Genomic DNA, 27,225 nt, shown 5'->3' with positions numbered 1-27,225 from the left:
AGTACTCACAAAACTTTCCATTTTGTAACCCTAGTTCTCCTCATCACCAACCTTGCAAAGATGAGTTTCCTTGCTTCTTGAGGCTGCAGTCAGTATTTATTATAGATAGGCAAACGATACATCTGGTACAAAAGGGGCACAGACCATAACTGTCAAGGAGAGGTATAGAACACACCTATATCACACATTATACAGCAACATCGCCACATCATAGTCGCAAGTAATTGGCGGGCAAACTGGGTTTGTGGAGTCACATTGCCATTAGTGGCCTAGAGCAGTGCAGTTTTGTGAATATGTAATCTTTGCTGAATATTCATACGTCCTTATTGAGAAGAAATTAGAGGTACATAGAACAAATCAAAAGCTTCACCTCGTTTAAGGGCTTAAAATAGTGTATTTTCAGTTTAAGTGAGGTAGACCTCAATCTTTTTCATGCCAGGTGTGCAGTCTTAAGTTAATTGTATATTGGACTTACATGAAAGCCAGTAAGGCCTGTTAGTATCTTTCAGGTTTCTGCTTGTTACCAATTGCTCAGTTCCCAAATGTCTAAAATGCAAGCAATGTATGTCTAAAACTTCTAAAAGAAATCTGGAAAGAACATGCAAAATAGATGGATTTCTTATAATTAGTATCCAATATCAGCAGTTTGTAATTTGACAGTTTTCCATGGAACAGTGCTAGTGTAGGGTGGATGGTAAGTGCCTGTGTTCATTAAATAGTGTTGAGTAGGCACCATTGATGATGCTTTTGCATACTGGGGGAAAAGCATTTGAGAGTCCGACCAGTAAGCTATTAGATTACTCCAGTTTATTTATGACCAGTTTATTGAGCAGAAGCTTGATGATCCTGAGAGGGGGATGTTGAGTGATGCTAGAAAACTAGAACCTTGTAAAATAGAACCTTACATGCTGAAGAAGTGGAGCTGACATAGAGTTGAGATGCCGATGAGAGTCAACATTTTCTCCAAAGTCATTCCTGGATGAGGAGAAGATTGTTAAGGTGTCAGAGGAAAAGCTATGGGGGATGATGTGACTAGGGAAAATGTGAGGAACATGGGTAATAAAAGTTTTCTGTTTTGGGTGCATTGACATTGAGGTAGCAGAGAGCCACTGATGTTCTGATTTTCGGTATGAAAGTTCAAGATTTAGTTTATTTTTTGTATGTCAAATGGATGCACAGAAGGTAGTAAATGCTAGGGCAACTGACATGAAGAAAGCTGCCTAGGTATTATTGTTATCTTTGGTTTAGAGACGATTGCTATAGCTCACATGAATCATGTTGGGTTTCTTTTACAGGTGTGTCTGACATGAGACAATTTGGCGGTCAATACAACTGTTATGATTTGTTCAATAATATATACTTTAAGGGTGAGTTAAGGAATGTAAAAAGATATTCACTAAAAATGAAAGTATGAACTACAGAAAAAAGCCTAGCTGTTACTGTGATCTTTCAAAAGGTTAAACTCCAAAAAGTCTGTATTCTACCCAGCGCTAAGTTTATGTCCAGCGGTAAAGTGGTGTGTGGCAGCAGATATATGCAAATAAAATTGAGTTACACTATGAGAACATTCAGCGTAGCTTCAGTTTCTGTAATGGCATAAGGAGACATTGAGAGAAACCATAAGGGTGTTGGCCTTAGGGACTCTTAAGTGATGATTCTTTTCCTTTTGGGAGACTGTTTCCCAGCAGCACGTTTCTGGTGGAAGCTCAAACTATCAATAAGCAAAGCATTTCAAAACTTGGACATAATCAACTGGAAATTAACAAAAAATTAAGGATGGTGGGCATAACAATGAGGCAAAGGCACACCTATCAGACATCCATGTCATGGTAAAAACCTAAGCAAGTCATCTGTAATTTTCAACACGCAGGGACAGCAAATTTGGAACAAGTAGGCAGGGGAATAGTGGTGTGAATCACACCTCAAACTCTCCAGCCAAGCATTTGAAGAAGAAATTCAATGCCATCAACAATGTCAAAAACATTAGACAGCACAGAGGTCCGAGCCCTCTCTCCCACAGTACCACCTAGTGACAGACTGAAGTCAGTTTACTTCAACTGCTTCTCCATCACTCAACTCATTAAAACCCATGTCACATAAAGGTGGAATCCTGGTCCATGGTGGAGGCAGTACCAGGCGCATTGACATCCCAGAATAACATGTGGCATCACTAAAGAGCAACCTCACGCTGATGCACGATTGATGAAGAGCCAGATTCCCTCACACCTGCTCTTCAGGTAAAGGTCCAAGACCCACCTTAATCTTAATACAATCTTTCTGATATCAGTCCTGCATGTCAATCCTTCACCCCCCTACTCCACCTTCTCCCTTCCATCCTCTCCTCTGTAACATTCTCCATTGCTTTGTCAAAAACGTTCCACCATGTAAATCTTGTCCAGACACCCTTTTTGATCTATGTATGGAAAGGAATTTAAGCAGTCAATCACAATAATAGACACTGTTTAAGAATGTGTAATGTGGTGATAAGGTAAGCAGAAATGTTTCAAAAGATGAAATACTGGTGTCACGCTTTTGTATATCCACCACTCTTACCCTTCGACACAACCCTGCCCATTCATCTGTCACTCATGCCTCATCCACCCATCACTCATTCCTCATCCACCTGTCACTCATGCCTCAACCACCCGTCACTCATGGCTCACCACATCCACTGATTTGTGCATGTGGTTTGCATGTCCCTGACAGTGCGCACTTTCTTCATCCTTTTCATTTTTTTAGACCTACTTTTCCTAGTCCCCATTTTTTACTTGTAAAAGCCCTTTAGAAAAAATTATAGGTACTAAAACTGAGAAAACGTATTAGCTTTTGTTTGAACATGAAGACAGCTCTTTGCCACAAAGTGCAGAGTTTTGGGCTTGAGTTCTTTTCATCATGAATGTTTGCGTGTGAGCTGTTCGCCCGATCCCTGGGATGAATAACTCCACCATCACATCCTTGATGAATGTTTTATCAGAAAGTCCTTGAAGTCAAGGTCCTGTGACAGTAACCTTTATAACAATTTTGGAAACAAGCACCGTAGTCCTTGATCATTGTTTGCAAAAACAGAACAAAAAACACCAGTTAAAGTCATGTTAATTATGTCTTATTTCTTTTTTTATTATAGTTTTATCCTTTATTTTATCTTCTGAAGGGCACGTTAATGTATTAAATAGCATCTTTAATAACTAATCTCCTAATAGTGACACTTTTGTTGTGCACAATCGGCCATTAGCAAGTCACTGCCAGGAACGTGCAGTCCAGTTTCACTGCATGTCATTGGTTTACAGTGTGTAACATGACTTCAAGTAATGGGAAGCAGTTTTACCTCCGATACTAGGTATAATTATATAGATTATGCATTTAGCAATTAACAAATTCAGAGTGCAGCAGTACCTTTAGTAACAAGAGCTCCTATTTATAAAATGTATTAAACAAGTTAATTTCATTTCTCACATCATAATTGGTAGAGATTTGTTTGCCTACATTAAGTACATTAGGTATTTCAGAATCAAAAAACTGATATTTTTGTGTGTTTTAACCTTTTGCTCCTATATTAGTAACATTTTTTTATTGGTTAATCATGGCATTGTTCACATTTTTAAAAAAAATCCACGTTGTATCATATACTGTGAACGTGCCCTAATGTTTGAAAAGAGATAAATCACCTCATATTGGACTTAATAGATGATGCCTAATGCGTAATTGGAGGGCCAATGCAAATGTATTCATGAGGCATAATTGTAATGCAGATTTGGTAACAGTTGGGGGCAACAGAGGTTCAAACGAACAAGAGTCGGTGACAGGATACGGATGGACCTGTGCAATGGGGTTACTGAAATTCTAGTATAGACAAGGCAGAGTCTGACATGTCAGACTCTGCTCCAGCAGGCTCTGCACATAGGTCAATCTCTCAATGACCACAGCAAAAATTAATTTAAGATACATGACTGGCTGTCCCATACTGTGTGAATGAAAAAACATACCTTTAAAAGGTGTGAGAACATGAGGTTCATCATTGAGCATGTTATAATTGTTTGTTTTGAGTGAGGTTGTCTGATATTTCCCTTCGGGGGTTACAGAAATGTACAACTGACTGCTCACAAGTCCAGGAGGTGCTGGCCTTATTCACCCTGAACAGGCCAGTTGCAACATTTGCAGGCTTTGAAGAAGAGCATCCCTTGCGGGCAGAAGAAGCTTTGGCCCTTTTGGGTAGTACAGATATAGAATTTAGCGGGATTCTGAGGATCTTCATAGAGGTCATCAGCCTTGTTGGAGCACCAGCCTGAAACGAGAACAAGGGAATATCAGGAGGTTAGGTGCATCAAGTAGGGGCACATAAAAGGTAGTAAACAAAAATACTTAAATCTGCAAAACCTATGAGCTAAATGTTTATCCATTCAGCAGATATCTCAAATATTACTTTTGCCAATCAATGCAGCTGTCATAAGAACAGACCTTCTGGATGCAGTCCTTCTTTTTCTCATTTCAAACTCACCTCCCCCACATTAACTGCAAATGTTGCATTTGATGGAGTGTGATTTTTAGGAATGTTTTGCTCGATCAAATCCTTCTCATTGGGTGTGATACTAAAATCTACTAAAGAAACATGACTAACAGAGTGTCTCGTAAAATACGTGAAAGTTTAAAACTGCATCTTAAAAGCATGCAGAAGTGTCACAAATTCGTAAAAGTTTTAAATTGCATCGTAAAAACATGCAGAAGTGTCACAAACGTGAGATTGAGTAATTCATGACAGAGAGAGAAACCTACTAATGTGCTGTGATAATAATGTGAAAAGTAATAATGCAAATTGTTGTTTAGCAAAATATGCTAATAAAAACGTTTAAGTAAAATGATTCCTGTTTAAAGTTTCTTTTACACGTAAATCTAAGAGAGTGTTTGCTTATATTTTAATGAATCGTAATCAGACAATGCTTATACATTTAATAAAATGATGCATTCTTATATTATTTCTTATGCATCTTTATTTCTCTAAATGTTTTCAATATTAGCATGCTTATTCATTGGCAAATGATGATTCAGTTGTTTTCCATGTAGGCCTCGAAATTGCAAATGTATTGAGTTCTTATTATTTCCTTCGGATGAACTAGAAATGCTGACCTGATTGCATTGTAGCTATGAGTCTTATCGCTGCAGTTTCTTTCCTACAGTTTGAATAATGGACATTTTCTTTGTAACTATCAACCTTGTTGCAAGTTCAGAGGAGAGCATATTGAGCGATCATGATAAGTTGTAAATGTATTTCCAATTTTTGAAGGGAAGTATTATTGTATATTCTTAGAAAACAGTGAACACTGAACAAAGACATTACATAGGGGTTCCGGATGATTTGGGTTAGTAAATTATCACACGACAGTGGCACCACAGATTTTGAACTATGGAAACTATGCAAACTGTGAAAAAATTACTCATGGGAAAAGGACGAGTGCAGTGGGTATTTTCCTTGCAAATCCTGAGCCTGACATGCTGTCGGTTCGAACTCTGATTTCCCTTGAACTGAACTCTCCTGATTACCTTAGCACTTTACCGGCTGGTTAAGTCGAAATTCCAGATATTGTACACTGTACTCTAGCATTTTAATGAGCTCACCTTGTGACCTGATTCTGAAAATCTACAACCGATTCCTGGTTTGTATGATTCTTAATCGCATTTGTATTTTGCAATTTTATTATCTCTTTTTCTCTCTCTCCCTTCACATCAGATGTTATTTGATTATGTATTTGCTCTAAGCTGTGATTTATTGTGATGTACCTGTATTACAAAGAATTACTGATATTAAATGATTCTAATGTATTTTTGTGCTTTGACCATTCATATTGAAGTTTAGATAAAGGTATCTGTTGACTATTCCATGTGTTTCTTTTTCTTATTGATGATATTATTGACATTGTGAAAGTATTATTATTAGCTTGGCACTTCTTTATTCTAGGTCCTCATGAAGGAGTGACTTTCCGTCTCTAATTATCTGAGTCCTTATTAGCTCTTACGAAGATCTATCGGAGGACCTTATGGTTGTGATTTATTGTAGCGTTTCTAATGGCCAAACTCTGTGTAATTGTGAATAGTGTTGCTGAGGAGTTGAGATTATGATGTGTGGTAAGTAGCTCATGTCTGAGCACACAAAATATTTACACATGCTTCTACTGGATCACATTCTTACTGTTTTGCCCTTACACCACCCTTGTACAGATGTACATTTTACTGGTTAAGTCTATCATCTTCCTCAGTTTTTGCTGGATGGTGGGACATTTGCCATTGGCCACAAATGCCAGTGTTTTACATCTTGTAAAGTTTGACTTTTTCTATACACATACTTTGATGTTTCCAGGGCATTCTGGGTACGAAAGGAGGGTGGAATCCACTGAAACACACACGCCTGCATTTTCCCACGGTCTCTGGTTTTAAAAAATGTCTGGTAAATTGTTTAAATAAAAACAGCCACCCACAGGCCCAAATACTGTAGCAATCCGTCATTGCAAAAGTCCCAGCATTATTCTACTCTCGCAACCCTTGTGCATGGTTGCTGTTTAGTGCCTTTCCTGTCCCATTCAAGAAGCTGACCCACACTTGAAGCTTGGAGAACACTGTGTGGGAGAAGTGTGGGAACAGAAGATTGTAGGATAACAACTTATACCAAAAATGCATCACTTTCCTTTATAACCATCCTTTATTGATAGCACTTTGCTGAATTTACAATTTGCTATTGTTTTCGGAAATTTAAAAAATTTCGGTTTTCACTTATTTCCTCCACAAACTGTGAGCAAGTTGAAAAACAAAAATAGAAAATATTGATCACCGTTTACAGGAATGCACATAGTGTTGAAGAAAATATGTTTCACATTTCTGGGAGGAGAGTTGTCTTTTTAGGAAATAAAACACAGGCTTTCTTGCACAAACTAAATCCAGAACAGTGTTCTCCATGCTCAACCCACAATGTAAGGCAGTTACAGGCATTCATGTGGTACTCAATGAAAGTTCTACATGGCTTTTAAAGCATGGAAAATACAAACAGCAGACATGTGCATTATCTAGTTCTTTGTCATTTATCCATGTGCATTGGAGCAAACTGGACCCCATTATCATAAATTATCCTCTCCTTGCAAATAAAAGTGCAAAAAAGAATCACTGATGTAATACTGGGTCATTTTCAAACCTAAGGCCAACCTTTGTTCATAGTCTGTCACTACCCCTGAAAACCTTTGTGCCATGGGTAATGCAGATAATGCTGAGAAAATTCATAGGGAACATCAACCTAGCACTGTTTCCATACCAAAGCGCACCATTGAAAAACAGTTTTAAATCCAGCATTAGTCAAGACCTTTTGATTTTGGTAACTTTATCAGGCTTTCAACCAGCCCTCTTAATCAATTGGTTTGTGGTTGTTTGAAGGTTGTTTATTGGTAGTGGTAGGTTGGCACCTAAAATCAGAAACAAGACCACCGACATGGTACGAGGTCCTGAATAGGGTCTTTATAAATGAGTTCTTTGCTAATGACACCAAGCAATGAAGCTTAACTTGGGAGACAGGCATGTAAAACATTTAAAAACACCAATACGGTAAACAAGTAAGGCACAACACACAATAATAATCCCACACCAATTTATATAAATGGGATATATTTTTATCTTTAAAATGATATCAGAATGGCCTGAATTTTTCAAGAATAAACACTTTCTAGTGCTTAAGAACCAATAGACCCACTTCCGGACATTTGGCTGCACCTGACTGGGACAAAATCAAAGTTTGAGGATGACCGCGATGGAGCCATGGTCATATACCCACGCAGGAGGCTTCGGTCGAAATTGACATTTGCACGAGAAAAAAATTCTGGAGCTTTTTCCGCCGACGGCCTTCTATGCTCTCCGTTAGTCAACATTTGGTGAGGGTTCAACGGCTTGAGTTTCAGGGAGCTCCCCGTCAAACTCTGGATGTTGGACCTTCAGGGCTCTTCAGCGGGGCGAACCTGGATTGCGGGCTGGGTCGAAGTTGAAGGAGGCCGGCTCGGCTCTCGCGGTCGGGTCAGTCACCTTATGAAGCTTTTTCAAAAAAGCTTCCCAAACTTATGGAGGTCCTTCAAGAAGGTCTCCTGGTGGGTTCCAAGTGTCCAAAACACAAATCCAAGGGTCTGACATCTCCTAGATGTTCCTTGGCAGGCCTAGACTTCACTTCCCACAATGCACTTGGTCAAACCCTTAATACTCCACTGGACGCACTTCAGAAGGAGGACTCTGGCTGGTGAAAGGTCAGTTAAGCTCTGTTAACCTGTAGCTGTAGGGGATCCACTCCTTACTTCTTCTTGAAGCAAGGCAAAGTCCTCAGAGCTGCAGTCCCAGGTAATGCTGCAGGCACAGTCTTCATCAGGTAGGCCATTGGTGCAGATCAGGATTCCAGCAGGGCAATAATCCTCCTTCTTGTAGCTTCAGGGAAGAGAACTGAGAGGCTTTGCACCTCTCACATATTTAATCACAGCCTCTGGGCATCAAAGGGGGTGGCACCCCTGGGCAATGGGATGCAGGGTGCCACCCAGGCACATGACCATTTCCTCAAAAGAGTGGCATCTTCTTGTCCCCCAAAAAATAAAATTTCTCCAAAATGCACCATGGCTGAAATCTCAGCAGAGCAGTAAGAACTAACTAAACCAACTCTCAGAGTGGCTGATTTCTATAGCTCTCCTCCCCTAACATCTATCAAATTCCTTCCTTAAGCCTGTTAGCTGGCTGGGGCACAGAGACTAGGGGGTTCATAGGCCTGGCATTCCATGCTTATCCTATCCTCCTTTGAAGCCTCATGCTTTATGACCCCTCTTCCCTGTCCTGGCATTCATGACGAGTCCCAGAGCTCTCTACAGCAGATAACCTTCCCCCTAGATAGCCACATATCACCTAATCAAGGCAGCTTTGGTTAGCCTAGCAGCACTGACCAATCAGGGAAGGCTGCAGAAAGACTGGATTTTGCCTTACAGACAAAGTGTTATAAATTATTTTCAGTATACATTAAGATAAATTCAACAAGCGCAATCTGTTGGATTTATCAATACCATTCTGTTAAGTCTTTTAATTATATTCTCTATACTTTCCTAGCAATAGTATTGCATTCATAAAATATTTCAATGTTAGCCTATGAGGCCAAGTATCTACAATGGGGAAAGTGAAATGTGCATTTCCTCCCCCACCAGGGCTTAACCTCTTGCACGCTGCGATAATTCGCCCACTGTACGGGAGAATAAATGAGCGGGTGGGGTTTGGACGGCCCCCGGCCATCCTCCGCAAAAGCCCACCGTGATGTAGGACGGCCAGGAGCCGTCCAAAACACGAAGGGGTTAAAAATAATCTTTTATAAGGACCCTGCTCACAATGACAGGACCCCCCCATCCCTGGGACACCTAGGTGGAGCCCTGGGGCTACCTAGTAAGTAAAAATGATGTAGATTAAGACTTCACAGTGCCCACTGCACCACAGTCGATTTTGCAGGGAATTTCCTACACTGGGGACAAATCAAAGGGGCAGTTTTCCCTCACCAGGGTGTATAAAACCTCTTTTATAGGGACCCTGGTTATAGTTACCTGAACCCCTATCCCTGGAACACCTAGGGGAGACATTGAGGGTACCTGCTATGAAACAGAAATGTAGATTATAACTTTTGGAGTGTACCTGCCACCAAAGTCGGATTTCTAGTGAATTTACTTTTTAAAAGCAGTGCTGCAACTCAGAGATGCTTTTAAAATGGCCTCAGATTCTCAGCACTACAAGCATGCAAGTGCAAAAAAGGCTTTTGGCCTCTAAACTGCCAGGTCCTATTATATACTATGGACTTATAGGGTAGGTCATGCCAATTATAAGTGTCCATCAATGCATGTGCGTGTGTTTAACATAGCACTGGATCCGGGCCTGACTACCATGGCTCAGGGCCCAGTCAGTCGGCTACCATCAGTACCGGTCAGCACACAAATGGTGGGGGTGAACAGGCCAGAAGGGTGATTTTTTTTTTTCAATTTGAAAAGGTTTATTTTGGAATATTTCAACTTTTTTTCAATTGAACAACTTTTTCAAATGCTTATCTGCCGGGCATTTTCCCCATTCCTTTACTTTTGATCTACTGGTCTCATTTTTCATTTTTGTGAAGTTTTCTTGTCATTTTTTATTTTAATTAACTAGATTTGGACCTTATCAGTTATTTATTTTGCTGACTATTTGATTTTCCTAATTGTTAGCCATAGATGAACTTGCATTTGCTGTGAGATTAACCCTGCTGCTTGTTTGTGGGAACTCACAGGAAAACACTACCCTCTTCTGTTCCATGGTTGAACATTCCAGTTCACAATAGGTTGGCAGCCTCACCAAGCATCTGATCTAAATATCTTAAGGCAGTGCACATTCTTATGTCCCACTCTTTCGTGGAAATGACTAAATAGATTTCCACCACTAGATTTCATCTTTCAAGTTATTCCATTTGCAAAGAAAACTGCAAGTATTTCTTTTACTTCCTTCCTTACTTGTGCTGGGACACTTTGTTTTATTGCAGCACTCCCTATTTCGATTGAGACAAAGATGAATCAGTGAACTAAAAGATCACAAACATTTCACAAAACTGTGCTAATAAGTAGCGCTCTATAAACGTTTTATTGTAACACCCAATTTGCAGCACTTTTTTCCATAGAGCATGGCTTCCGAATATCACCAGTAGCCTGTGCTCCCAAAAGTGAGTTATATTGATGTAAAGCGTCCAATTAATTATTTATTTAATTTTCCCTTGTGGTCGTCTTTCGATATCCCCCCCCCCCCCCCCGCCCCAGCCGGCCCCACCACTCTTACCTGCAGCAGCTGCGGCTGAAACGTATCTTGCTGCCTTGACCTCTCACCTCATAGGTCGCAGCGTCACATATGGCCTAGAATTCTAATCTCTAATTAACAAGTCCAATGATTAGTTATTTCACAGTGAGCACTGTTTTTGCCCAGCCTCCATCGTATATTCCATTTATTGCTAAAATAGCCCCTTTTCCATTAGAATAAAGGGTCTGACAAGTAAATGACATCACTCTACATGACATCACTGTTCATTGTCAATGTGAATTGGTACTCTCACTTATTTTTCCATGGATATGTGTGTGACCGGACTTCATTCATTTCTTCCACCACAGACTGCCTTTGACTGACAAATATATATTGCCTGTTTTATGATAGGGTTCAAAGTTACAGTAACCTAAGTCGCACCTTTTGACTCTGTTGTACACATTCATAACTTTAATCTGTTGATACCTGGTCTTCATAGCTTAAGCTCCTAGGATTTAAAATTCACCAAAGGATGCCAATTCTCTTAATTTAGGTACCCATTTCTCAAGGTTTTCTTTGTATAGCTGCTTTCACACATAAAATGTCTTCCTTTCTTTCAGGGCATTATGTTTTGGATTCTGACAGCAATCTCGTATGCATCCAAATTTCAACTTCCTTCCAAATGCATTAGATATTCAAATATTCTCTGGCCTTCAGTGCCTCGCCCAAATATATTTTTAACAGCTCCTAACTATATATGTACATATTGAATGTTTCTTGCACAGCACTTGTGACTATTTGGTTTCTCCTTGGCTTTCTACAAAGGGCCATAGTTACAAGCACATACCTCTTGTGTGGTTATGTGTGAGCCTGCACACCAAATTCAGACCTCAGGATCAACTGCCACTCTATCTGCTGCCTTTCCTTGCCAATGGGCTTCTGTCTGGCAGTGCACGGCATGTGCCAAAATGGAAGATTAAGAGACCTATTAGCCGGTAGGTGCTTGCAGCAGTTGTGCCTACGCACAAGATGCTTCATAATGTTGGATGATTGCGGGTACAGATCTCTCTTCCCACAGACATGTCTTCACACGTGAGCAAGCATGTCACTTCAGAAGTGTACTCGCTTAACAGACCGCCTACCTCTCCCTCTGGATCCCATGGTCTTGTGCCTCTCAGTCTGCTTTATTTGAAGGGCCAACATTGTGATGTAAGTGGGCTCACATGCTCACGGGTCGCCAAAACGTTCTTGAACCCCAGTTTTTGGGAGAGAGGGGCAGAAGCAGGCTTTATGACTAAGACCGAGAGGAACCTGATGGACCTTCACCTAGTGTTTATGTCAGAAGACCGTAATACACCTGTAAGGCATTTGAGCGGCTCGTGCTGGACATTTAATTTTATATTGACAAAATGAGAATTCGAGCATTAATTATGCCCTTGGATTTACTTATGTCAGCTGCAAAATTGTACATGTTAAGAAGGTTGCAGATTAAAAATACATTCTGATGAGCGCCCAGGGTGTACTTGACTTCTGAACCCGCCTCATCCTTTGGGCGGGCAGGCTCAGGGACTCCTGTAAATGTCCTTCTTCAGTGTCTCTCGGAAAAGGACACACTGCCTTATCAGGTTGTAACGATAGAGCTGTTCACGGCGCCCTGAGCACCTGTACGATCTATTGTACCAGCAAACTGTGGCTGCGATTTGGTATAAATGGAAGCAGTTCAGTTTCATGGGGTTCTCGCTTTTTAAATCCACCCACCTTACATTCTGGCCCTGGGGCTCGTCTTTTTACGTTTCCTGTTACAAATGCAGTAGTACAAAAAGCGTAATGAGGAATGCCTGAGCTACAATGCCGGGACGTCTGACTCTGAGACATCTTGAACATGCTATCAGACAACTTGGCAGACCAAAAACCTGGGATAATAGACAAGTGTGCCCTCACAATATTGATATGTGGAACATGCCATATGAAAAGTTGGCCTGGTATATGCTGTCCACTATTCTAGTGAGCACCTTGCACCAGTCCAAGCGACCCTTATTAATGGTAGGTTTAAAGACAACCTATATAGAAAGCTTTCAAAGTGGTAGCTGTGGAGAGCAGCCTTCAGGCTAAGTCTTGAAGGAATGTAAAGCAGCTTGTTTTACCAGTCTATAATCTCATGAATGACCAAATGAAAGGAGAACCACACCAGGTATATATATAACGTTTATGTATTTATTCTAAACACATCCCTCTAGTCTCCTTATGAGGCTAGAAGCAAAAGAACATTCTGTAAACCTATTTAGCACACACTTACTTAGCAAAATATATGATTAGCCCTAGGGGCATCACAAACCATATACTAAGAAAGTGGTGTAGGAACGACAATAGACATAGAGACAAGGCCTAGTGTCTGTAGAAATACTCAGGCAACCAGGAACCACCCAAAGTAGTGACACAGGAGACCCACGGGGGACACGTGCAGTGTCTAAACACAGCCGCAAATCACCATTGACTTGTATGGAGAAAGTTGCGGTTAGAATTTTAAAGATTAGGGACACTTAGAAGTGGACTTGGAGCAAACCGCTTTAGAACTAGGCAGTTCTAGAGTCAATACCCATAGGAGCACCGTAGTACTCGAGTTACCTCACCCAGGGAAGCCGGGTGCATAGGTGTCTTTTCGTGTCGGGTCGGGTTTCGACGTCGGTTTCTATGGCAAGCTGCGTAACAGTGTTGCTGGCGACCAAGTGGAAAGTGTCCGGATGGATCCAAGGGTGGATCGGAGATCTGAAGAATCTGGAAGCAGAGGGGACAGAGTCTGGGTCACTAGCCAGTGACCAGGAAGGCAATGAGCAGATGCCCACCAATGTCGGTTGATTTCAGGTGCAGAAGGTGAAGCTTGACTCTTCAGCCACAAGGACCAGGAGGCGTCGACCACAACAAGTAGCTGGATTCGAGCTGTCCCACGAAGGATGTCCAATGCTGCATTGTCGGTACCTAGATTGTACCCAACAAGCCTTGGCAACAGCAAACCATGCAGAAAGCAAAGATTGGCTTTGGTGAAGACCAGCAAGATCTGAGGGACTCACCCTTTGGAGGGGAGTCAGGGCTCCTCTGGAGTAACCAGGGAAGCTCAAGGAACAAAAGAGTTACCTACGTGGGTACCCACCAGTTGACGGACCAGGGATCGCAAAGGGGACTCAAGCAGAAGTGCTAGAAGCGGGCTCACGGAACACTCGTGGAGTGTAGGCCCACAATCTTCAGTGCAGATGGTTCTCCAGGCTTGGACTACAAATAGCCCAATGCACAACTTTGGGAAAGCTCTGAAAGTTGATGCACTTGCAAATGTGCACGGTGTCCAGGGGTTCCGGTTCCACGTCATTCGTGAGGGCTACGAGTCTCAGCTTTGCTGGGATCTCGTGTCGGCCTTGGAGAAGTACGGAAGTCTGGGTCTTGTGTCGCAAATCCATCATGATCCGGCGGGAGCCTTGGAAATGCATACCTGCAAGATGCTTCTTTGGTGTCTGTTTAAACAGGGGAGTCACTCCTTGACCCCAAGGGAGATTCTTCCGTCTTCTAGTCGAAATAGAATGTTGAAGTTCCAGGATATATGTTTCAGAGTTTCGTCCAGGTATAATCCAAAGTCCTAAGGACTGGGTTCCCATACTTATACTAAATTTAGGGGTTGGACTTACTCTAGGGTCCCACCTATGGGAGGGTGTGGTTACACCCCTTTCCCTTTGTCCAGTTTCGTGCCAGAGCAGGGGCTGAGTGCCCCTGCAACCTGTTTGAACTGGGGTATGCACAGGGACACCAAGTGTACCCCCAGCACTGTCTGAAAAGCATTCTATTAATGCACCCACCCAGCCCCAATACACTAAAGCCTGTCTGGGGGGTGGTTACACCTCCCTGTGACAGGAAACCTATTGTTCAGGCCTCTCCTGCTGGAGTTTCGTCCAGCAGCAGGAGGTCAGACTTGTGTCTGTGGCTGCAGAATCCAGCCACAGACCGGTCAGGTAAGTGTGTACATGTCTTCTCCCTCTAGAAGGGTGGAATTCCAAAGTGTTGGACACTAAACATAACATGCTTCCATGCAGCCATTCCAAAGTTAGCATTTACCGTGATCTTATAATGCATAAGAGTATATGGTCTGGCTGCATCACAGAACAGCATCAGAGAATAGATTCTAAAAGCTGCAGAGATGCTCATTTCATGCTTGGGCACTCACTCACACAAAACCAAGCACTCTGCCTTCAGGATTGATAAGGCCTGCCATAGGAGTGACCTAAAGGTTTATCTGTGTCAGTGATTAAAGGTAGATATAGGTAACCTATATCTTAGTAAGGGGTGGAAGCACCACCTTACCCAGGCTGCAGTAGCAGACCTGTGGTGTTATTTTGGAAGCTTTCCATGGGTGGCATAATACTTGCTTCAGCCCCAGGTAGGCCTTTGGGTACCTATGCCCCTAGTACCTAAGGTACCATATACTAGGGACTCACAAAGGTAACCCAGTACCCAATCTAGAGTGTACCTAAAGTATATGCAATCAATTTAGAGAGGAAGCAGATAGGCTGGGGCCCTGAATAGCAGGATCCCAGCCAAACTAATTCAAAAACCATCAAAACATCAAAAAAAGTGAGGGCAACCATGTAGTCAGATTCCACCTTCCTACATGCCAGCACTGCAAGATGGCTGTCAACAGCACTACATTCCTGCAAGACACGTGATGTCTGTTTACACGCTCATATTACCAGCATGCATGGTTGGTCGGAGTAATTGGTGCAATAAAGAAACTGAGCACATCCAACTGTTTCCTGTTAGAGTGATTTGTTGGTGTGGGCTGCCGAGTTATGAGCTCAACAAAGGAGGGGAAATGTGTTGTATCCAAGAGTAGAATAACATTCGAAAAAGTCCCTGCCAGACACTGGAAAGTAATCACACTTTCAAAGGAAAGACACCTTGAAATCAGAAGTAATATAATCCATACATGAAGCCAGTTTTCAAGGCTATTCTGAACCTGTTCTTACTATATCTAGTTAGTTTTTTCCCTTACATGTCTATCTTTGTCATAATATCTATGTCTTGTTTCATTAAAGAATATTCTAGAATAATGTTATTCAAAGTCTAATGTGTTCTGCTCTCCACTGTGAGCTCCTGTTTGTTTGAGGTCTCTCTCTCCTCCAGTTTGCGCTCTATTAAGTAATTTTTAAGCATTCTCCTCATCTAACAGGATATTTCTCAATGAGAAGTGCTGGTGACCACAAGATAACGTGTGTGGTGTGAAAATAGATCTTGCACAACTCTTGCTATGGGGACGAGATCTGAATCAACTGAATGTACATGGTTTGATTGGCGCTAAATACAGACATTCGGCCTTTTTATAAATACTCCTGTTGTTGACTTGGAATACTACTGGGGCATATCATCTAACCCAAACCATACAATGTAGTCAGGTGGGGAAGCCGGTCCTCTGATTCTCTCACCTTTTGGTTCCAATATGCCACATGATAGTATTAAAACATCAAGCAGGCATCTAGAAGATTGCGTGTGAAAGGAGAGTATAAGTATAAGATGTTTCTTTGAAATGATGTCCGCCTCAGAGTTACCTCAAAATGGCCGCACAGCACAAAATTCCTGGTGACAGTGATGTGGTGTCTGAGTTATGTCATGCCTGCACAACTAACATTATGGGCCACATGTATCTACCAATTTTGCGTTCTACCCGTTTGCGAACCCAAAAAAGGCTTTTACATGTATTAAACACTTTTTGGTGATTCAGTAACCTGTTACTGAATCACAAAATGGGTTTGCGATTCTTTATTTGGAAGGGGCATGTTTAGGGAGCCCCTTCCAAATACTGAATCGTAACGGTATATATGAATGTTTTGTGACCGTGAATGCAGTTGCAAAACAGTTGCAATTTACCACCAACTTCAAGTTGGTGGTAACCCATTCACAAATGGGAAGGGGCCCCCAAGGGGCCCTTTCTCCTTGGTGAATGTATGCAAAAACTGTTTTTAAGAGCGGGCAGTGGTCCCACAGACCACTGCCTGTTCTAAAAAAATGACAGTTAAACTTTTAATTTTTCATTTTGTAAAGTAACCTGTTTTCCTTTAAGGAAAACGGACTCCTTTACAAAAAAAAATGCTTTATTTAAAACCAATCACAGACATGGTTGTCTGCTGACCCAAGCCGGCCACCATCCCCATGATTTTAGAGATTCCTAGGGGGTCTCAAATTGCGACCTACCTCATTAATACTAATGAGGTAGGTCGATTTGCGACCCCCTAGGAATCTTTGAGTTTCATACATTTGTATTTGGGATTACCTAATTGTGATTCCCTGAAAATCACAATTAAGTAATCGCTATTACAAATGGTATTACATGTGGAACTTTATCCAGTGTACCAGTCACCTGGGTGGTATATGGAGTACAAGTTCCTGTTCCGGGGGCAATATCTTGTTGGCTGACGAGAAATAGAAGCAGAGGCAATCTGTCCTGTAGAAAATCAGAATCCTCAACAAGCCACTGAACAGAAAAAAGCCAACAGACCCAGCTCAGTCTTTTGCATGTCAGTTAGGGGACTCCATCTGTATGGTAGTAAATGAATGACTGTGCTGGTCACAAATTTAGGAATTAAGCTAGCTCTAAAACACAAAATGTTGCCCTATTGCATTAAACTGGTTCAGATGTCAAAATAATACATAAATACACACACCAAGTAGGCAGTTTTTTCTCACAGATTTAAGTTATCAAAGTAGAAATACATCTGTCATTACCAGGGTTCAGCTCAGCATGGAGGGCCTGCAGAAGTGGGTACTTTCCCTTGTCGCAGAAGGTCCCCGTGAAGTCATCCATGTCCAAGGCCCACACCATGGCCCCCCCAAAGCCTTTTGCCTTCAGATACTCTACCTACCGAAGACAAAAGGAACATTAGTGGCACGTGGCATTGCCCGCTCTGCTGTGGATAACACACTTTCAAGTCATGTGAGAAAATATTATTTTGGCACTGAGCTCCGATGAGCTCACAGAGTTGGGTTCTTAGATGACTCCATGTGTCGATCCTAGGCTTTCCTTTTACAAAAATATGTTCTAGGAGTGACTTACTCGACGCCCTTCAATCACTAGATACTCATGGTCTGTAAAAGGAAAGCCAAGATCTGAACAGCCATCATGTTAGTCAGGTCAGTACTGGTCACAGACATCCTTTCTCTGTTTATGTAAATGAAGAATATCCTCTTGGTGTATTGTTATATATTTATGTTTATTTTATTTGATTGTTTGGGTAGAATGATTATTTAAGGAAATCCACCTTTTCTGTGTAGTCACATCAGATGTTGCTGGGCCCTATTTTTGCTGGTTGTACAACTCTGTGCACTTTCACCCAGTAACCACTAATTAAGTACCTGTTCTCACCCTTTCAAACATGGTTAAAGTGGCTGAGTCCTGATTGGTATATTTAATATGCCTGTATGTCCCTAGTAAATAGTGCAGAAAGTGTACTCAGGGCCTGAACTTAATACTCTCTAATGGAGTACAGCACCTATTGTGCAATCCACTATGGTGGCAGTGTAAATGTGGCTATAGGCCTACTATCTGCTGCAGTGTAAACCCTGCATTGCCTCCTGTCAAAATAACCTCTTTTAACAGGTAAACCTCCCTTTTAAATATTAATAAGTCACCCCCAGGTAACGCTTGTAGGTGACAAAGTAGGGTACCTGGTATTTAAAAGTGGGCCATTTAGAAAATAAATATTATTATGTTCCTACAATGACAAGGCTCAAAATGCTATTTTAACTGTGGCAGGACTAGCAGTCCTAAAATGAAAACCAGAGCACAGTTTAAAAGTATTGTAAGTTTCCCAGGAATGGGACCAGCTAGAAAAACAATTATTTTTAATAATGATTAAATATCCAAATCAATGGTGAGGTTGCATTTTTAGTAAATATTGATGAAACATAACTTTTAAAACGGCACCTTTTACCTGCCCAAAAGTCCTGCAGGCTAATTTTCATTAGCTCTGAAGCTTTCCTCATCCTCTGCTCAGCCTTGAATTGGAGCAAATAAGGTGTCAAATGTCTCACATGAGCAAACATTAGGCTGATCAGAATGTGGAGAAATGACTCCTTTAACCCCTTCCATGTTCATGACGAGCTCAGCTCATCTCCTGTGCTCATGACGACCTGAGCTCGTCATGAACAATGGGAATGTAGGTCATGCAGCGCAGAGGAGGAATTGCCTTAGCACTAATGTGGTTAAGCAAAATCGAATATTAGAGTGGGGGCTGTAGGCATCCTCTAAAACTATTCTTTGAAATCCAGATTGACATGTCTATTGAGCCATGTATAACAATTGGGGCACACAAGGAAGATAGAGAATAGAATGTCAGGACAATTTTTGTGTATCCACTCTCTGGTTGCTGAAGAACCATGCCTTTATCCAACCAGACTTCTATTTATAGGTTTGTTGTGGGTATGCAGTGCCTGCCGCAAACTGGAATTTAGTACTAGATGTGGGACGACACTCCCCTCACACATCTCCAGTCCTCACAGCCCAAGTTTAGTGTGGCTGAAGGCTTTGGCCATCGTGAAAGTGCCCTGAAACATGGCATTTTGAGCCTGTGTGCAGGAAAGCAAACATGAACAACTGAAAAGGTGGGTAAGGTTCGCCCCAGAATATTTTACTTCATTGGCTAGGGCATGTGCAACGTCTCCCCCAATAACTGGCACAAAGCACAAATGTGGCACTTAAAGGTACCCTCCTCAGAACACTTTCTGGATCTGCAGAAGACCAGAAGAGAACAGGACCTGTCGCCTGTGACCAAAGAGGATCCCTGAAGGACTGGACCTACTCCCTCTTACAAACAAGACAAGGAAGTGGACTCCAAGAGTCAGTTGCCTGACCTTTTGTAGGCCTGCAGCTAGGCAACAAGCTGCAAGATGCCTTTTTCTGGAGGTACTTAGCTGACCAGTGGCAACTGGATCTAGAATAGACCCTGCTGTTGGCTTCTGCCTGTCAACCTGTAAGTCTTGAAGTGTCTCCCTGCAGTCCTAGGTCCTTAAAAGTGTACTCTTGTGGTTGGTTGGAAATTAAAAGACTAAGCCAGGATGTAAAGTCTTCTTCAAACAGAACGATCCTGATTGGTTTACCATAGTCATGCTCTATCGTGGTTGGCCTCAACTTGCATATAGGTCCTGGTCTACTGCAACCACTCATTATCTTTGCCGCTTTGTGCTTTTTGGAACTATGTTTACATAGAAATGTAAAAATTCAGATCTCTTGTTACCCTATTGCATTGTTTTTTATTTTTGTGTCATTTTGCATATTCAATTTTACTCCAATTTTCTAATTTGGTTTGGGATTTTTATTGCTTGCTGTTTTTACTTTATTATTTTTTGGTACTGCATTAATGCTGTGCACATTGTCCTCAGGTTAATTTAGTGACTTTCAGGGTTTACCTTCACAAGAGTTTACACACCACTCACCTGGGAGGTCGTTCTTGCTACACGCAGGGGTGAAATGTTACATAGCACAGGCATGGGCCCCTGACGGGACGGAGCCACCCACGAACCCACTAATCACGACGCAATATCTAATGGGGGCTGGCAGTCACCTGACCAGGTGGATAACGCATGGTATAAGAGAGGGCAGGGCCATCTTGCTACAACCATTATGAGATAAGTGGGAACATGACATTGGGAGAACACTCAGAGATAAGGAGTGGGACAGGATCTTGAAGTACCCCAAAAAGGTATCGAGGAACCAGAAGTTTAAATTCATACAGCTCATGCTCCTCCACCGAGCATATCTGACGCCTCACCGCCTGCACACTATGTTCCCAGATACTCCTGATACATGCCCGAGGTGTGGGGGGGAGGATGCCCGACTGGTTCACATGCTGTGGGCTTGCCCTAAGCTGGGGTACTACTGGACCGCAGTACAATCTGACCTGGCTAGACTAGTCCCTTCCAAGCCATACAACAAATTGGAATATACCCTCCTGGGACTGGACCCTGTGGAGCGGAGGAAGAGTGTAGGCACACGGTTTACAGACTTAGCCATGATATTAGCGAAGCGTGCGATCACCATGAGGTGGAAGTCCCCCAAGCCACCAGACCCTGAGATGTGGAGGGCGGAGCTAGTGAGGTGGGGGAAGGCTGAAAGCACGACGTTGCAGCGCGAAGAACGCAGAGGGCTTAGGAGACACCCCATTTCCCTAGACTGGAATGCCTTGCTGGGGTCCTTTGAGTCGGGGAACGATTCAGAGTCAGAACACACTGTAGACTTGGGTCACCAGGAATGGGGGTAGTCCCACCTCATAGACTGACACTTATGCGGCGATCACCGATAGGTAGGACCCATCGCACGAACTACAGGTGCACAGCTACAGACGGCGCTAACACAACAGTGTCTAACCCCACATACCCCTAGTACGCATACAGCAGGTATACTGCAACACACGCTGTATATATGTGTAAGAATGTCCGACACCACGGGCTGGTATAAATGTGAATAGGAAGTGCCTGGAGGGGGGGAGGGCGAGGGTGGGGGGAGTTTAGCTTGGGTGTTGTGATAACATAATGACAAATGAAAAATGTGTATATCCTGTCAGTGCGACCATATGATGCAAATATGTGACTCATGTACCGACCTGTTATGCACTGCTTACTATAACTTCATATATCCTGCTAATAAAGAAATTTTCAAAAAAAAAACAAAAAAAAATACCTTCACAAGACTTTTTTTATTATTCCTTGGAGTGGGCAGTCACCCAGCCCAAACAATAAGCCAATTTCTTAAAGTTATTGCTGCAAACATATGGACTTTTCTTTGCTCTGATATTTCCCTTGATCTTTACATTAGTGACTAGAACAAAAGAGACAGATGAGAAAGCCCAGCCCCTACCTTTGGCAACATTTTGTGAGTCAGACATCGGTGAGGGTCTTACCTTTAATTTTATGCTCTCAGTGTTGTCATATCCGACCCACTCAGCCCCTTTAAAGGAATAAGGCACTTTCTGCTCTTCGATCCAAACTGTTGTAGCCTCGTTTCGAAATTTGCAGATCTGGTGAAGAAGAGAGCGGCAATGAGGAACATGACGTGTCAAAATAAAGTACCCCAATGAGGCTAAAACAAAACTCACATTGAACTCACCCGGCAATAGCTTCTTATCTAAATGTTGGCTGTACAATGTGCCTTTATACATGAATCCCAAGATCCATAGGAATAAATGGGGGACTATATATTTTACCCAACTTGCATTTATGGTCCTTTCAATTAGTCCCCATTGAGGAATTGATATCCAGCTATGTATGGACTATAACAGTGGCCGTTAATGTCTTTAGTGTGACCAAGGCTGATTTTCCCATATTTTTTCAGTGCAATTCCATCAATATGTGTGGATCAGGCCGGGCTAATCTGTCAGCAAAGATTTTAAAACCGCGAAAGTGCCCAGGAGGAACATGTATTTTGGGCCAAGGCTTCTGAACAAATATTTGAGTATATGGCTGTGGTGAATGGAAGGTTATCCAAAGCTCAGTCTGTAATTATAGGTGAAACAATGAAAATATCTAAAAAACAAAATAGCTACATTGGCTCTTAACAAAATGAGAAAATAGGGACAGAATGATATTCTGACGAGAACTAAGAAAGGCTTTCATCCAAAGAAGGCAGTCAAGTGAAGTTTAGTGCTGAGCTGGGAACACAATGGAGCAGCAGAAGGGCACGAGTGGGAACCAGATGCATATTGAAGTTTGAGGCACAAGATGCTGTTTATCTTGCCCTTTCCCTTTCGCGCAACTGATGCAGGGACCCAGAATGAGCCAAGTGCAATCTAAGTTTCACAAGTGAAGAGTTGCCATGTGCATGTTTGGCTGGTGGGGATTGCTTGGTAAACATTGTCGGGTGTGTGTGATGAAGCCCTTTTGTCACTGCCACCAGTAGTGATGCTAACTACCACCAGGAGTTAAAAGACTTGACACAACCCTCCCCTCTCATGGTACCAAGGGCACCGTGGGATCTCGCATTGCATGTGGGTGTGTCACACAGCACGGACTTACCTCATAATAGGGCCACATGCTGCCTTCTGTTATGTAAGGGCTGACAGCTCCATGCCCTGAGATGGGGGCCCCGACTCCGGTGTCTGACGAGGACAGCTTGAAGGTTTGTCCATAGAATGGGACCCCAAGAATGAGCTTTTCTGCTGGGGCCCCATTGTCCCTCCAGTATCTCATAGCAGAGTCCTGTTGGAATAAATGATTTACGCCACAATTAGTCTGTTTTAGGTACATTCTCCTCTAATTTCATGTATCAACATTTGGAAAGTGCTTCGAAGTTACCTGCTACCTGAGCAGACCTCGACGTGAGCATAAAATCTGAAAACTTGGACGTCTGCTGCAGCTCATCACAAACATGCAAGCCTGTTGTGTGGTTATGCACCTGTTTTAATGTTTTTTGGAGGAGGCTTACTGGCATCTGGCTTCGTTTATGGTTATTAGCACACTTGCTGTTCAGCTAAATATGAAGAATTTGAAATCATCTTTATGAAGAATAAATATTGTGTGGCCTATTCAACAAGTTCAGGTTGCTCTAAACCCACTGGCAGTGATGTCCCAAGCTCCCGCAAGGGTGAGTGGTTTCTTGTTATACTCTCAGTGGCATTGGTGTGGGGGAGAACAGCCTGCATCCCTCTGAACTCCCAGCAGCCTGAGCTGGGTCTCTGGGAAGCTCAGAGGGATGTGCCAGGGCTGGGAATGAGTTGGGGACAGCACAGTAATAAAGGTATTCACCCTTAAAGCATATCTGCTCTGGACTTTATCGCCTCCCAATGTGCCACACCTTTCAAGTGTTAAGGGCATGTATGTGGGTAAGGCAGTGCAAGAAGACCACAGGGCGCAGCATGTATTGTGCAGCTGTCTGTACGTGAGACACCGCCCCGTGGAATGGCACGGTCAGAGACAAGTTGGTCGAAGCTAAGGAGGAGGGAATCCACAAAGAGGTCTCCTATTGTGATCAGGGAACGCTCATGCCAGTTCCTCAGGTCACTGGCTGAATAGGATCCTTGAATTCGTAGCAGGCCTGCAGGGGGTTATGCTGGGGCATAGGGTGGAATGTGGTGTGTGAGGTGGGAAACGCTTATGAGACAGTTACAGGCAATTCTAACTTGCAGTGACCATGTGGTCTGAAGTGTAACTCTATGAAATAGGAAGTTTCGAAGTGTGTATGGTGTAAGGGGGCCGGATCTGTGACATGTCTCTCTCACGGCCCTCTAACCACCGTGAAACCCACTGTAATTGTGCTGCTAAGTAGTAAGATTCAAACAGTGGGGAAAGGGCTCTCCTTAGGGTACCTTCATATAAATTGGCGGAGGAGTGGTAGAGGAGAACTCCAAGATAAGGAACTGCGTCATCTTTCCAGTTCAGTAGGGTCCCTCAGAGTCCCACCTCAAGAGGGGCTGCAGACAAATGATCTATGGGTGTATGCAGAGTAAGTGGTGGCAAAAACAGACCCTCTCCAGTAATTTTGTAAGCTCTGCTGTTCCCCAACCATGGTGTGAGTTTCTTGAAAGAATATGATTTGTGCATTTTGACGTTTAATGTATGAGTAGACAGAGTAGCACTTTCTTGCCGTAAGTATATTGCACACATTCAGTGTTTGGAACTAGTCTTAGCCGAAGGGGCCATAGAGTGGGTGATTGTATGAGCCTTATCGGGACACTGGTGCATTCTTGTTGACAAATTATTCCCAGGCTGGTCCACCTCATGGTGGCCGTCTAAATTGGGACCCCCTCCACTCCTGGTATCAAAGGTCAGAAACGTGGGCGTCATATTTGACGACAAGCTGTCCTTCATACCCCATGTTAACTCTGTTGTGTCATCATCATTCCACAAACTGAGAATGATAAAAAACTCTTACCATTCCTCCCACTCAGGGCTGGAAAGACCCTAGTGAGTACCTGAGTTATGTCAAATATTGACTACTGTAATGGTCTCTTCATAAATGCACAGAGCAAAATCCTCAATAAACTCCAGCTGGTCCAGAAGTCAGCGGCTAGAATCTTATTAGGAACCCCCAAGTACAAATCCGTCTCAAAAGTGATCCGACAGTATCACTGGCTTCCGATAAAAAAACACATTAAATTCAAGGCCCTCTGCATCGCTTATAAAGCATCATGCAACACTGGACCTCTATTCCTGAAGGATACACTGGATGCTTACATCCCTAACAGAGCTCTACGGTCATCCGCAGCAAACTTGCTAAGGGTACCCCGCACCAAGACAGCATCATGGGATGACAGACAATTTACTGTCACCTCGGCCAAGCTGTGGAATTTTTTTCCAATCCACATCAAGTCTAGCCCGACCCTACTTGCCTTTAGGAAAATGACAAAAACATGGCTATTCAGTCAATAATCTATAGTCTCTGGTTCTTGCTCGCTGTCCACAGCGCCGAGACACCCACCGGTATTTGCGCGCTTTACAAATTCTATAAATAAATACATCCTGAGGAGCTTCTCAGCTGTACTGATGCACCTACCCACCCTCTTCAAATTGAGTGATGCACGCATACCTGGCAAAAATGCTTGGTAGTGAACTGGGTTAACATGGGAACAAACAAAACAACACATGTGGCTTAATGGCTGCATGCCCAAACTGACTAGAACGTCAAACTATTAGGTAAGATGGGGTGTGACTTACAATTATAGAACAGTGAGTAAGTAGGTTTAAGCCCTGTATTTCAGCATCTGATCTGAACGGAGTTCAGCTGTAGAGAAGTTGGGGGCACCCTGACATCTGTGTGCTGAGGCTCATGTTACCATGGCCCTTGGATAGTGTGCAGCCACAGTGGTGGTACACAACATTCCATGTTCAGAGCCAAACTCGGCTGCATCCTGCTACTGTCCATTGGTGGTCCAGCTGACCCTGCAGGCAGCCATTTGCTGCCTGCAGGGTTAGCAACGTTTGGGTTTGAGAACCTTGGCTGGAGCTGTCTATCATTGTGGAGTCATCATCTGATGAGATGTGTGGACCCTTCTTCCCTTCTGAGGGGCTGACAGAGTCCCCCAGAGACTCCTCTGCCCAACAGCAATCCTCAATAACTTGTTCCAGTGCAGGAGACTTGGCCACCAGGGACAACAGGGAATGGACCCATCTAGCCCCGATTTTGTCTCCTCTGTCCTTTTGCCGAGAGGAGGGGTGAGCCACTCAAGGCTGCAAGAAAGGAACAGGGGAACCCTACTCACTAAGGAACCAGGGTAATAGTTATATAGGAAAGACAATGGTTCCTGTGGAATGATATAACTTATTTTTGAAATAAAATGCACAATCGCAATATAGAGGGTTGGCTAATGTCAGAGGGCAAGGAGCCACCAACACAAATGGTTCAGTGTAACATATTTTATACATTTTTAAATTGCTCAAGGATTGAAGGCACCTCGCTGAAGTGTCTGTCACCCAAGTCCCATTCATCCCTGTAATGTGTGAAGAAGAGGGATTTACTATCCACAAGAATTTTGAGGCAAGCCAGGAACAACAAAAAGTATTGGATGCTTAGTTCTCAAACCTTTTTCTTTACTTGCAAGAAGGAAGCTCGCCAGTGCTGGACTGTTTGAGTGTAGTCTGAAAATAACACAATCATACTGTTCTCAAGTTTCAGAGGTCTGGTTAATCTGGCAGCTGGTGGCTCGGTTTTAAAGTAGAGGAGCTTGGCTAGTAGTGGGCATGATCGCACTCTGGGGACAGGCAGCTGCACCAGCATCCTGTGGGCTCTTTCCAGCAAGAAGAATAATGTAAAGTTGGATGCAGAGACAAGAGTTCAACCTGTTCTCCAGGAAAGTCAGTGGGTCGCAGCCCTCAATCCCCTCTGGCAGGCCCAGGATGCAAATGGTAGTCCCTCAGCATCCTTAGTCCTCTCCTCGACATCAAGCTCTTGGTCCTGGAGGTATCTAATATTCCGTTGATTGGCTGTGGTTTGTGGCTATAGCGTGGCCAACGTTCTTTCCCTCTGTGTGACTCTTTCTGATATTTTATGGTGGTCATCTCAGAGAAAACATAGCTCTGCCATTAGAGAGCCTATCTTGTTCTCCTTGGAGATTCATGAGTTTTCAATAGCTGCAAGGACTTTGTTTAACTTGCCATCAGTAAGTGCTGGGGAGCACAGAGAGTCATCAAGCATAGGTGTCTCTGGCGCTACAGTTGGTGGATTAATTGCCAGGGGTGCCTGTGTAGGTGCGGCTGATCTCAGGCAGCCTATTGTGAGAATTGCAACAATGCAGAGCGAGGACCACCTGTGGGAATCAGATGATGGGGATACACCGACGCCTGGGCCACTCATCGTTGGGACTACCATCTGACTCCACCGCCCCAGGTCTCACAGCAAGGGTAGCCCTAGTGCGAGGTGGCCCCAGTACTGCATGATCCTTCAGAGCTGGTTCACTGGAGCAGGGATCTCCACCC

General features: G+C 43.1%; 1 protein-coding gene across 1 annotated transcript in view; it reads right to left on the bottom strand.

Annotated features, from left to right (window-relative positions):
• Positions 1–3,092: 3,092 nt before the first annotated feature.
• The window catches only part of LOC144755594 (chitotriosidase-1-like), a 106,260-nt gene continuing 82,127 nt past the window's right edge, over positions 3,093–27,225 (bottom strand). The window contains exons 8-11 of the mRNA XM_078644702.1: positions 22,831–23,013; positions 21,720–21,836; positions 17,551–17,683; positions 3,093–4,282 (exon numbers count right to left, since the gene is read on the bottom strand). Of these exons, the coding sequence (XP_078500828.1) occupies positions 4,122–4,282; positions 17,551–17,683; positions 21,720–21,836; positions 22,831–23,013 (594 nt within the window). The 3' untranslated portion in view covers positions 3,093–4,121. The remainder of the gene's footprint in view (positions 4,283–17,550; positions 17,684–21,719; positions 21,837–22,830; positions 23,014–27,225) is intronic.

Source organism: Lissotriton helveticus, chromosome 5_1 (assembly GCF_964261635.1).
Source record: "Lissotriton helveticus chromosome 5_1, aLisHel1.1, whole genome shotgun sequence".
Taxonomy (NCBI): Eukaryota; Metazoa; Chordata; class Amphibia; order Caudata; family Salamandridae; genus Lissotriton; species Lissotriton helveticus.
Note: the sequence above shows the minus strand (reverse complement) of the source record. Positions and strands in the feature narration are given on the sequence as shown.